The sequence below is a fragment of the Eumetopias jubatus genome, unplaced genomic scaffold, assembly GCF_037043125.1.
Source record: "Eumetopias jubatus isolate StellerSeaLion01/CBP00866 unplaced genomic scaffold, mEumJub1_p1.0 scaffold_14, whole genome shotgun sequence".
NCBI lineage: Eukaryota > Metazoa > Chordata > Mammalia > Carnivora > Otariidae > Eumetopias > Eumetopias jubatus.
In genome coordinates, this window is record NW_028274820.1 from 95,734,112 (window position 1) to 95,747,550 (window position 13,439).

At 47.8% G+C, this 13,439-nt stretch overlaps 2 protein-coding genes across 7 annotated transcripts in view; one reads left to right on the plus strand and one right to left on the minus strand.

Moving 5' to 3' along the window:
* DENND11 (DENN domain containing 11) overlaps nt 1–2,453 on the minus strand; it is a 52,973-nt gene extending 50,520 nt beyond the window's left edge. For all 6 annotated transcript variants that reach the window (XR_003609802.2, XR_003609804.2, XR_003609803.2 and 3 more), the window contains exon 1: nt 2,185–2,453. Coding sequence is in view for 3 of the 6 variants with exons in the window: in XM_088018619.1 (XP_087874745.1) it covers nt 2,185–2,452 (268 nt within the window). In the remaining 3 variants the exon portion in view is untranslated. The remainder of the gene's footprint in view (nt 1–2,184) is intronic.
* Nucleotides 2,454–12,204: 9,751 nt separating this feature from the next.
* The window catches only part of WEE2 (WEE2 oocyte meiosis inhibiting kinase), a 33,087-nt gene continuing 31,852 nt past the window's right edge, over nt 12,205–13,439 (plus strand). The window contains exon 1 of the mRNA XM_028106183.1: nt 12,205–12,549. Coding sequence (XP_027961984.1) covers nt 12,205–12,549 — 345 coding nt within the window. The remainder of the gene's footprint in view (nt 12,550–13,439) is intronic.

Sequence of the window (13,439 nt, forward strand, 5' to 3'; positions counted from 1 at the left end):
CTAGTTAATATTTTCAAATTACTTACTCATCCCTGGTCTGCTTGCTCATGGACGAACTGGATATAAATGATGCTCACAATTACATGAAACACAACTGAGAGTAAATGCCTGCACAGAGTGTCTAGGAATCAGTTACAATCCCTTCTTTCCACACTAACCTAAATTTGAAAACCGTTCCACAGACCCACCCTTGTGTGTATGTGCATCACACCATCACATGTACACACAAATATTCCACATACACAAACCCGGCCACACGATGGTCACAGCTGGGACTGACAAAGCAGTGGAAGGGTCCCAGCTCTGCTGTACTCTTCCATTTTATCAACTCCATCTGTGGTTAGTGCAGGATTTTTCTTTTCTCCTTCCCCTCCCTACGCTCTGCTGCCAGAGCTACTGCTGCTGAATCAGACCCTGTTAGTGTTCCCTTGCTGTTTCTTCTACTTATCCTTCAGCGTTTTCCGAGAATGAGTCTCACGCCTGCATCTATTTACCGGTAGGTGATGGGGTAGGGCCCAAGGAATATTATTAGTTACCAAGTATCTGTTTTTGTCTAGCAATAAGGATTACTTTGGTCAAGGGCACCTGGGTGGCTCAGATGGTTAAGCGTCTGCCTTCGGCTCAGGTCATGATCCCAGGGTCCTGGGATCGAGTCCCGCATCGGGCTCCCTGCACCTTGGGAGCCTGCTTCTCCCTCTGTCCCCCCCACCCATGAATAAATAAATAAAATCTTTAAAAAAAATAAAAAAGGATTACTTTGGTCAAAAGAGTAACCTTTCAAATTATGGGTATCTGGGAGTCCCAATCACACCAGTCAACCAGCAGGTGTTAAAAAAAAAAAAACAGCACCAAAAACTAATGATGTAATATGGTGATTAACATAACAATAAAAAATTAAAAAAAAAAACAGTAGAAAATACCAACTGGTATGTACTATGCGTAGAAGGGGGTTAGTACTACCTCATGAAACTTCAGTTAAGTGTGAGTGCACTGACTGTGATATGAAATTCATTTCCAACAGTGGGTCACAGTCAAAAAAGTTTGAAAGCCACAGGGCCAAGGAACAGAAAGGAGTCAGAAAGGCCTAGTCCCTCCACCTGTTGGCACTATTTCTGAGTCTTGCTGGTTTTTAATCCCTGGCCCTAGTTCAGCGACCCGGCCAGGAAACTGTGTCTTCTGCCATCTGAAGATCCCAACCCTTCCCCTCCCACCCCATGGCAACCCATCCGGTTCTTCAGAACCCGTCCTTGGAGGACCAGGAGGAATCAGATCTTTTCCTTCACTAAGAAGCACTCCACATCCCAGGACTCCGTTGAGGAGTTAGGGTGAGAAAGAAATACCTGGGTTTCCTAAAACCCCAGATCCTGGACTACCAGCCCTCCTTCCTTCAGTGCTGAGAGCAGATGTGCTGGGCCTTGAGCCCCCTCACCGACCACCTGAGGCTTTCCGAGAGCGCGTATTTACTCACTTTTGAACCCCCATGAAGTCTCTTACCGTTCACTTGGACACTTCCTTCCTGGGTGGCTAAACCCAAGATTATTTTAGATAACCCTTTAATTCTCCAAATAAACCAGAAAGAATCTAGTTGAGGAGGCTTCTCCTTTAATCCGTCTCCGGCTTAATCCCTCAGTCCCATCCCTTAATGCTCCCTGCACTAATTCGTCCAAACGATGCTGCCAGAGCAAGTGAACTTGGCCGCTTGGAAAGTTACCGTGCAGGGGGAGTGATGGGGAGCGAGGGCGGGGAAGCAGAGAACCTGGAAGCTCAATACAATCCGTCTCAGGAGTTCACCTGGGGGGCGTTTCTGCTCTTGAAGGAAAAAACCTTTCAGCCAAGCAAGAAAACAAAAGCCAGCGCGCCCGGGGCGGCAAACAGGATCCTCCGGCATTGGAGAAGTGCAAACAAGGCTGTGGGGAGGGGGGCGCGGAGCGCGGCTCGGCTGGGAGGCCTCGGGACGGGAAGAAGAGGGGTTCGGAGGGCGCAGGGAACAAAGCCCCGCGCCCCGCGCCCAGACCTCGCGGGGGCACTCTGCTCGCTCCGAGGGAGCCCTGCGGCGGGGTCGGGGGGGGTGCAGGTGTGTGGGTGCTGGTGCGCGCGCAGCGAGCCCCTCCCCCCCCGCCGCCCCCAAAGCCCGGGGGTGGGCGACCCTCTCCCCGCTCCCCTGCCCCCCGGAGCGGCTCTCACCCGAGCGGGGATCGAAGGTGACCACGAACACGGCCACCACCTGGTCCTCCTCCACGTCGCCCAGCTCCAGGCGCCCGGGCTGCAGCAGCACCTCGGAGGCGCCCAGCTCCTCGGGCTCCCGCCTCCTGGGCAGCTCCGCGGCCGGCCGGCCGCCCCCGCCGCTGCCCCAGCCCCGGCCTCCAGCCTGCAGCTCCGGGGCCTGCGGCGGAGAGACGGCGGGGCCCTGGGCCCAGCGCAGCAGCGGCGCCGAGTCTCCCCGCTCCACCATGGCGAGGCGAGGAGGAGCCGCGGGCGGCGAGGGGCGGGCGCAGGGGCGGGCTGCGGGAACTCCCCTCGCCGGGCCGGGCCGGGCCGCCGCACCGCCCGAGGCCGCACCTGCCCCGCGCCGCCCCGCCCGCCCGAGTCGGCGCTCCGAGGCAGCGGGAGAAGGCGTCCTCCCCTCTGGCTTCGCCGAACTGCGTGCCGGGTTTGGACTCACGGATGCCTGCGTGTGCCCGCGTCCGGGAAACGTCCGGTGGCATGGACGCGCCTCCACCTGGCTCCGTCCACCTGCGCGGGGATGAGGGCCCTTCTCACCTAGGATCCGGTCGGATAGCTGTACCAGCGTGCATGTTTATACGCCATCATTATTTTTGTGATTCCCCTCGTTAGGTGGCCCGTGACAGAAATGGGTTACATAATCCTCAAAGCGGGGTTAAAGCTAGCGCGGGCCCGGGAAGTGAAGCAAAAGAGGCAGCCAGGCTGTTCTGATGTTATTTGGACTTTGGCCTGCCCTCCTGGAGCTGCGGACTTTGGTGTTTGGCCTGAAGTAGTTGTGTCTCTAATCCAGTCGGCTGTGCCCTTGAACGAGCTGGATAGTGCCCAGCCCTGGCCTTCACTGGACCCTGCCCGGGGCTCCTCCATTGCGGCGACTAAGTCTCCACAGAGGGTGGTGGATGGTCCCTTACCTGCCCTTGCGGTAGGGAGCGGGGAGATTGAGCTAAATAGATAAACGATGAAAGCAGTCCCCCTTCTTTAGGCTAAATGCTGCCTAAATAGATTATTGTTATGTCAGAGATTTTGGCCTGGAGGCAGCAGGAGCCCTGGGCCGTCACTGACGATCTCCTTGGGAAGATGGGTGAAATTGTATCATCACTGAATCTCTGGCACAAAGGGAACGAATCTTCATCAACACCCCCCCCCCCCAAGGGACACTCCGTGCATAAATCCACTGGGTCCTTCTGAGAGCAAGCCGACTGCTGGGTCTTCCTGAAACTTGGATAGATCTGGTGTCCGAACAAGTCTCTCTCTTGGCTTCATGCTTTCTTATATTAATGGCTATTCCTATTATTCCCACCTCTTCTGATTACTTAGCCACCAGATACACTCAAGGGTTGAGGCATTCAGAATAGTATTTCTAAATATAAAAATGGGGTTTCCTAGAAAAATCTTTAGTCAATTTCCAAAGCCATCAGTTTCAGGTCTGACTTGTCTTTCTCCCCTGAGGGACTTCTTTTTCCTGATCTTTTGTACGAACTCCATCCCGAACCCCCTAGTTGAATCCCTTCAAGTTGTGTATGTACCAAGAAATAAACTCATAGTCTCTATTCTATATAGTCATCCTATATATATGTCCTATATATATAATTTGCTTTGTAAACGTAAGACTCAAATGTCCCTGGGCGCCTGGGTGGCTCAGTCGGTTAAGCGTCTGCCTTCCGCTCAGGTCATGATCCCAGGGTCCTGGGATTGAGCCCCACATCCTGCTCCCTGCTTGGGGGGGGGGGAGCCTGCTTCTCCCTCTCTCTCTCTCTGCTCCTCCCCCTGCTTGTGCTCTTTCTCTCTGTGTCAAAATAAATAAAATCTTAAAAAAAAAAAAAGACTCAAACGTCCCAACCTTAAACCTAGAGCCTTTCCCAGTCTTCGCTTTATGGGTTTTAGCTCACCAGCTACCATGTCTATCATCAGATTCCTAGAGCCTTGCACAACAGACATTTGTAAACTAAGCAGGTGAATAAAAGAGACTCACACCTCTGTACCACTGGCTACAGTATCTTGCACATAACAGGTGCTCAAAAATTTTAATGATGGTGATGATAGGCCTCTTAACACACATTCACAGTCTGAAAGAGGCTTTATACCTGACCATCAGATTTATATTCTCTGGATCTACTGCATTTCACAAAATGATAGGAAAGAAATGAAAATTAGCTATTAGAATAGCTCTGCTGGGAAAGGAGTGTGAAGGGCAAGAGGAAATGCAGGGCAGTCACATTCAGAGACCCTAGGATGGTGTTATATTTTAGAATGAGTTCCCCTAGAAGCCCATATATCTAAATTTTAAAATAAAATTATGTTCCCAAATAGTGAATATATCTGCATTATATAAAACATACCTACGGGTGCCTGGATGGCTCAGTTGGTTAAACATCTGTCTTTGGCTCAGGTTATGATCCCAGGGATCAAGCTTGCTTCTCCCTCTCCCTCTGCCCTCCCCCCCACCCCGTGCTTGCTTGCTCTCTCAAATAAATAAAATCTTTAAAAAACATATCTACATTATATAAAAATATCTATAATATATAAAAATATACTGTATATAAAATACATTATATAAAGTAATTTTGATCTCTAATCTCACCACTGAGTTGGCCACTGTTAGGATTTTGCTTATCCTGTTTCACCAATTCTAGGGTGCAGCTTTTCACTTGCTAACATCGCTATGGTGACTCCGAATTGCCGCCAGCCCCACTGAGGTCGAGTTCTCACAGAGGAGATTTGTGTTTGCTTTTGTCAGCCATCTGGAGGCACCACCAAACCGAGACTACTTTGAGTTAAATTCTCTGCTTGAGGTTCTTTGGGCCACGCTGGTAGTGGGAATTCAAAATGCAAGCGAGCGTAAACACTGGCTTATAGTTCGGATTCTTGGGCGAGATGTTTTCCTTCTCTCCGGCCAATGAAAACGTAGAGGCGAGCATGTTTCCCCGGCCAGCTCTCTCCGTGTCGGCCATTTATTTGCCACAGCTGCATGTGGGCTACCGTGCTAGACTCCTCATCTGGGGCACTTAAAAATTCTTAGTGGCATGTAAAAATAATGCTACATCTTAAAATAAGTGATATAATTAAAAGTTTTCTCTGTTTATGTTGACATCATACCATCTGTCAGTTTTGTATTCTTTTCTTCTATAGCATCTGACCGCAAACATTTTCCCATCCTATTAGGAACTTCCTATATGCATCATTTTAATGGTTCCCATCGTATGTATGTTTGAAAATTTACTTAACCATTCTCTCCTTGTTGAACGATCAAGCCCTTCCTCTTTTTGTTATGCCTAAAGTGTTGGCCAAATTTCACTGTAAACTAACCCTACCTGGTACATGCCAAGCCTTGCACACAGTACTGGGGCAGCTGCGAAGAAGGCAGACATCCATTCTCATCAGGCTTAGAGCTTAGCAGGGAAGGCAGCTATCAGGCAAGGAATGAAATCTGGAAGGAGGGGTGACAGGGCAGGTGTAATCTGCTATTCGGGTTGTTGATTTATGACAGAGTGCCAGAGGGGGCAATGCTGGGTTAAAATATATTCGTGTTTTTAAGGTTTTTGATAATCTTGCCAAATTGTTGATTCAGTGGTGTATAAGGACATCAATTTCCTTTCACTCTTGCCCCAGTTAGATATTGCCGTTTAAAATATTTTTTTTGCCAATTTGTTAGATGAACATGGCGTTTTGTTTTTAAATTAATGTTTTGTGACTGAATCTAATCATGGTTTCAAAATCTATATTGATTTGTGGTTGTTCTTTCTGCTCCCGATGCCTTCTGCTTGCTTATCTGCTGGGGTCTTCATGCTCTTGTTTTCTCTTTACATGAGTTCTTTATACAATAAGAATAGTAATCTTTTGCCTGGCGTAATTTTTGTTCATCTTATTTCCAATTTTTTGTATGGTTTCAATGCTGCTTAATTGCTTTATGAAATTTCGAAGTTCGAAATCTTATGTTGTCAAACTTATCCATTCTTTTTGTGATTTCTTATGTTGATTTGACATTTAGAAAGTTGGCCCCTACCCAGAAATTGGATCAACATTCACTTTTATTCTTTTAGTTATTTATACGTCGGTTTTCCACATTTGATCTCCTAATCTAATCAATGTTTATATTGCTAATGTGATGATGAAGTGAGACTCTAAAATTTTTATTGAATTTAGTAACCAATAATTGCTATACCATTATTGAATAATTCTTTCAATTCCTGTGATTTATAGTTCCCCTTTAAATTACAATATTGAATTCCTGATAATTTACTAATTTATGTATTCTTTACCATTGATGTGTCTATTCTTACAAGTTTTGTAAGCTTTTATTTCTAGGAGAGGTCGTCTTTTCTTTTTACTCTTTTAATAAGTAGATCTCCATGGCAAAATAATCAAATTACATGCAGGACATACAGTGAGCAGCAGTTTCCTTCTCTTCCAGCCCTCTTCCCCCAGACCCCGCTCCCTCCGCAGGGATAGCCACTTTTGACAGTTTCTATCTTTAGGGTTTTGGGTGGTTACCCTCTGTGGAAGAGCTGTAATTCTTCCTTGTCACACTTCCCCCAAATCATTAAGCGTTTGCTTTGTTTTAGGAAGGTGAAACTTCAGCATGGGGATCTTGTCATTGGATCAGAAGCATGAAGAAATGGCTGGCAATGTTTGACCAAATTACTAGTGACTTCTTGAGCCCCAGCCCTGGGAGCAGAGAGATAGTGAGTCAAGATCTAGGCACAACAGGTCCAGCTCTTTGCCATTCCTATGAATCTCTTCCCATGAGAGCAATGAGTGTGTGTGTGTGTGTGTGTGTGTGTGTGTGAGAGAGAGAGAGAGAGAGAGAGAGAGAGATGGAGAGAGACGGAGAGACACAGAGATCTCATCTCTGTGGCCGGGGATGGCCTTGGACCAGGTCATGTAGGCAACCCAATCTGCTCCAATTTTGGAGAATCTGGGAACGGCCAAGTGCCACATAAAGTTTCCTAACTGTGGGTAATAGAGAACCGATCAGCAGACTAATGAGTCTAGACCGTAGTTTCAAACTACCTGCTCCTTAAAATATGGGCAGTACATCAATGGTCTCTAAATTATTGGGATGTCACGTTAGCAATCTGTTCTTGTTCCAAGAAGAGTACCACATCTTTGTGAGTGGACAAGGAGTATGTCTCTATTATAAAAGCTATTTTGACAGACATCCTCTAGTCTTAGCAAATGGGACATCTTGGCAAGAGAAGCAGTTTGTTAGAATCTGATTTATTCATCAGGTAGATTTATAGTAGATTTGAAGAGAATAGATGACTCTGAGGATTTTTGCTAATGGCACTAAAGTCTTCATGAGTGAAACGACGTTATCAGTGATTTGCTTAAAAAAAAACTCCAGTACCCACCCCCTCCAACAAAATTACAGATACAAATGAAACAAGATTTTACAGCTGCCCATAATTTTTGAAGCTACATTACTGATACATGGAGACTCATTCTACTGTATTTTCTCTACTTTTGGTATGTTTGAACATTTCCACAAGAAAAAGCAAAACAAGAAGAATTAATGAGGCTTTAAAATGACCTCCAGGCTTTATCTTACTCAGCCCACCATCTTTCCTTGGAATTCCGTTCTGCTGTCAATGCTGCTTAGTAGCTACAGCTGTGTAAGCACTTGGAAACGGGAAACGTGGAAGGCCAAATAGAAAGTATTGTTAATGATTTGTAGAATAATCACCGGATTCCCTGCCAGTGACAGGTGTCTGCTTCTGTGCACTCTCTCTTGGGGGTGCGGAGAGGCGGTCAAGAGAAGGTCCCCTTCAAGGCTCCTGGGCTTGCTGAACACCCTGGGCTGGGAGAGGAGTCAGGAGCACCTGAGATGCTGTGCTGCTGTGGGCCCACACAGATCACGGCTGCTGGTGGATTTGCCCTGGGAGCTGGTGAATGTCGGTTGCTGATGAACATCGTCTGCTCTTGTCTAAGTTACTGCATACTTCCCTCTGCGGGGATGAAGCAACACTTCCGGTTGTGATGAGACACTGAGCTAGTTAAGGAGAAGGAAGAATATGGGACTGGGGCGGGCAGGGACCTCAGAGATGCTGTGTAGTCCTCTGGTTTAATTCAGTGAGCTAGAGAGGATTTCTCCCCGAGTTGGCGAGGCCCGCAGGCCCTAGTCTGAGAACGCTGACCACTGCACTGTTGTCTCCCAAGGGCACGTTCTGGTGATCAAGGCCAACGTTCCCCTCCACCACCCTGGACTTCCCTCAGGTTTGTCTCTAGTCTTGAGAGTCCAAGCCCAACAGTCCGAGGCCCAGAACGTTGCTTGCAGCCCCAGCCCTCTTCAAGTCTTTGCTTCCTGTCCTGGAGCCTGCCAGCTTCCCAGAAGGCCTCAGAGGGAAAAATGTCCCTTTCTTTTTTTTTTTTTTAAAGATTTTATTTATTTATTTGAGAGAGAGAATGAGAGAGAGAGCACGAGAGGGGGGAGGGCCAGAGGGAGAAGCAGACCCCCCGCCGAGCAGGGAGCCCGTTGCGGGACTCGATCCCGGGACTCCAGGATCACGACCCGAGCCGAAGGCAGTCGCTCAACCAACTGAGCCACCCAGGCGCCCAAGAATGTCCCTTTCTTGCTTGGGAACCCAGACCTCCCAATGGGTCCTGTGAGGCAGCCTCATCAAATATACCATAATCCTATACTGGTATTTTTCAGGGTCTGGAATGACTCAGTCTTAATTCAGTCTTCAGTAAATAATGTGCTAGAGCTTCGTTTTGGCTTGTTCATGCTTTTTTTTTTTTTTTTTTCCACAATTCTCCCTCCTAGGGGAATAATGACGCCAGCATGTCCTTCCTTGGAGCCACAGACTCCCAAACAAATAACTGATTTTCCATGGCCTTAACTTCACTTTTGCAAAGGAACAGTCTACCTCAAAGCTGAGTATGAGTTTCTACCTCTTCGAAACCAATTTGAATGGATAGACTTTCTTGCTTCTGTTCTTCCCATTGGTGTTTCAAAGGCCTCAGCACCAACGTGGGGTCAGAGTGGGGCTCTGAGTCTAGCTTTCTCATCACTCAGCAGTGGGAGAGAGCTTCCCCCAAACACCAGGCTTAGGGATCTCAGCCCTGAGATGCAAAGCTGCCTTCCGCCTTCTACATCTTACTCCTTAGGAATGTTGCTTTTCTCCACGCAGCAACCCCTGAAACAATAAGAAAAATATTCAAACTTTCAAAAAGTCGAACACTGGGGCGCCTGGGTGGCTCAGTCGTTAAGCGTCTGCCTTTGGCTCAGGTGATGATCCCGGGGTCCTGGGATCGAGCCCCGCATCGGGCTCCCTGCTCGGCGGGAAGCCTGCTTCTCCCTCTCCCGCTCCCCCTGCTGGTATTCCCTCTCTCGCTGTGTCTCTCTCTGTCAAATACATAAATAAAATCTTAAAAAAAAAAGTCAAACACTGAGTATTCGAAACAAAACTGGGATATATTAACTTTACTTTCCCAAGTCCATTCAAAAATGACTTAGGGAACACCCATTACGTGTCAGGCATTAAGGGAAAAAAATCCCCCTTTTCCCCTTATTGCCACAGATTATCTGCGTTCCCCTTTGACCCCTCGTCTCATGATGTGAAGCTGTTTGCCTGGGATAGATGCCGAGGGTATTAGCACGCACTGAAGCAAGGAGGGAATTTTTTTTAATTTATTTTTTTATTAACGTATAATGTATTATTTGTCTCAGGGGTACAGGTCTGTGATTCGTCAGTCTTACCCAATTCACAGCGCTCACCGTAGCACACGCCCTCCCCAGTGTCCATCACCCAGCCACCCCCTCCCTCCCACCCCCCTCCCCTCCAGCAGCCCTCGGTTTGTTTCCTGAGATTAAGAGTCTCTTATGGTTGGTCTCCCTCTCTGGTTTCGTTTTCATCTTGTTTCATTTTTCCCTTCCCTCCCCTATGATCCTCTGTCTTGTTTCTCAAATTCAAAGAGAGAATTCTTCATAATGTGCAGAAAACTGAGAACAAAGAACAAGGGTGAGGCGTGACACCCCAAATAGTGAGGCTGTTGGCCAGAGGCAAAATGCATGCATGCTTCCGGGCATCCCCTTGGGCCATCAAGGTCAGCAACCACCCAATTCCCCTCATTCTAAATTAGGAGTATCCAGATTGGGAGTATCTTCCCCACCTCATGGCCCGAGACGGGGACACTGGTCAACATCCAGGCTGTAGCAAAGGAATAAAATCACATGGCCTGCTGTGATAGCTGCGAACAAGGAACTCACTCCCAACTCCAGAATCTCAGTTCATAGCAATTTCTTTACTTGTAACCTGAGTTCTCCTTTCCCTGGTGATGACTTTCTTGTCTCTGGCCCCTGTGGGATGGGGGGACCCTGACAGAGGTGGGCAGTGAGCTTCTGCCTGCTATGGGCAACAGGGTTTCCCGTGGAATGATTTGGGAAGGTCAGCGTGGGTGGGATGGGCTAGGGAAGGATCTGGTGGTGTGCACACCTACATAAAGCTGGAGCCTGAGAAGGCTTTTAGCTGAAGAAATGCTTTCACATCCTCCCAGTTAGTTTGCATTTGGATGAACGTCCTCATGAGTTCAGGTCAGAGATGGGAAAGACTGGGAGAGGAGAGAGGCATGGAGGGATTAACGGAGAGAGAGGAAATGGAAGACAAGTGATGGGCAACGAGTAACCAAAGACTGTAAGAGAAATTAACTCTGTTTCAGCCAAGATCAAAATATGCTCAGTACCGGGGCGCCTGGGTGGCTCAGTCGTTGAGCGTCTGCTGTCGGCTCAGGTCAGGGTCCCGGGGTCCTGGGATCGAGCCCCGCATCGGGCTCCCTGCTCGGCGGGAAGCCTGCTTCTCCCTCTCCCACTCCCCCTGCTTGTGTTCCCTCTCTCGCTGTGTCTCTGTCAATTAAATAAATAAATAAAATATTTAAAAAATATATCCTCAGTATGCCTCTCTTCCACCCACGTTTATCATGTAACTAATTCCATGTGTCCAGCACCTCCAGACTCCCCCCTGAAGGTACAGGAGGGCTCCTGTGTATCATTTTCCTTTTCCGTGAATGGGCTGTCACACGGTTTCTCCTATAAAGTGATACTGGTGGCTTCTTTTTTTCTTCAGAGTTTTTTACTCAAGCAGCCCCTCCAAGAAAGAAATTAAATGATTTAAATGCTGTAAATACCGTATTAATAATTTAAATACTGTAAATACTAAATACTGTATATTAAACGGTAAAATTTTTTTTTTAACAAAATAAGGCATTTCGGGGCAAAGTAATTGCCATTTTCATGTGATACATACCTGCTTCTAGGTGTCGCTGATTTTTCCAGGCTTTCGTCAGTTTAGAAAATCGTCCTATTCCCTAAAAGTTTTCACTGCTGATACCTGGGGGTGGGTGGGTAGAGGGCGTGAAATGCCTGAATTCGGGCAGGTGCGCCTGGCAGGAATCTAAGGTGTCCCTCTGCTAGGGAGATGAACTCCAGCCAAGATAAGTCAGTGGCTCTTTAAGGATGATTATGCTATCCCGGTGATGCCGAGTTTAATTAACTGCGGTTAGCCACTGGGTGCATGGAGGAGAGAGGAGAGCATGATGTTTCTAAACGGTAGGCAGAAACGGGTGAAAATGATTTCTTTCCAGTAATGAGCTTGCTCCTGAATTGGCTAGTGGGTATTTTTTTAAAGCTGTGCTAAATTAGAGGAATCCAACTATCTCACCAGTATCTTGTAGCACATGGGTTGAGGGAGACTATATGGGATATCCGGAAGAGTTCTATACATAAATTGGGTTTAATTGCTCCAAGAGTCACTGGAGCTTTCTTTAATCAGACTGGAAATAAGGGTAAGCTGCGGTCTTACAGATATGTGGTACTTAAGGGAGCAAATTAATGGCATGGCTCTGTGTAGCTGTGAGTGGGCAGAGGGAAAGGCAGGGGGGGTTTGGGGGGCCCTGCCAACTCACAGTCTTTTCTCCTCCTTACTTCTGCAGCTCTGTGGTGTTCCCGTCTGATAGGCCTCGCCTGCGCCGTAAAGCTCTCTGGCTGCGATGGAGGACAGCAGTATTAACAAAGAACTAAAGCAGAAGTTGAACTTTTCCCACTGTGGAGAAGAGAGTGAGAGCGAAAGGCAGGAGGAGGCAGAGGAGAGCAGGGAGGCCCCGAGCCAAACCCCAGACAGGGCTGAAGGTCAGGACTCGGAGGCAAGGTCCACACCCCCCAGGCCTCCCCTCAGTAGAGTCCATGAAGTCGGCCCCCTTCAGGCAAAAGGCGAGATGAGTCCAGAACAGGTTTTGAGGACTCCAGTGTCAGGCTCTGGCAAAGGTCCAGAGACCCCAGCCCAGCCAGAAGGCAGGAGCAAGCCGCTGCGTTGTGAGAGCCCCTTCACTCCCAAAGTAAGTAAGTCGCGGGGCAAGGGGCCCCGGGCCGCCAAGATCTGTGTTCCTTCAGCTCAGCGGTTGGAGAAGCAGACGTGGTTGTGTATGTGTATCTGACTGACTTGCCTCATGGGCTGTGGATCTCCTCAATTACGTATTTATTGGTGAAAATGAAGAAGAGTTTAAATTGCCAGAAAACAGAACTAAATGCCTTGCTAGCTGTCTTCTCAAAACCACTGATGTCAGCAACTATTTGGTGTGGGCCACAAATAAATCTTGGTGGGGAAAATATATTCCTAGCTAAAGAATATTGGAATTGGAAGGAATATTGAGATCTAGAGCCCCATGATGCATTCTGCATGTGAGAAAATCCGGGTTCCAAGAGATAAACTGGCTTTTGGCTCAGCCGATGGCCAAGACTAGAAACCTGATCTTTTGGTCTTCGTCGACTGCTATTCTTTCCATTACTCCAACTGGCTCTAGGTTTATGTAATTATTTACTACTATGTCCTCCTATAAGAATGTTCACATCCCGTGTTTGAACATATTCACATATCTCTGCTATTGCTCTTGCCCGAAGGAAGTCCCCCCATTCTTCAGTCTAGTGAGGGGCAGGCTCTTTTATTATATGTGAGCAAAGAGTTGACTTGCTGAGACTTCTTTATAAGCTGGGGGTGACGAATAGGCAAAGGTCCCAAGTAGTTCACTTAGTCCTTTCTTCTTCTTTTTTTTTTAAGATTTTATTTATTTATTTATTTGACAGAGAGAGACACAGTGAGAGAGGGAACACAAGTGGGGAAGAGGGAGAAGCAGGCTTCCCGCGGAGCAGGGAGCCCGATGCGGGGCTCGATCCCAGGACCCTGGGATCATGACCCGAACTGAAGGCAGACGCTTAACGACCGAGCCAC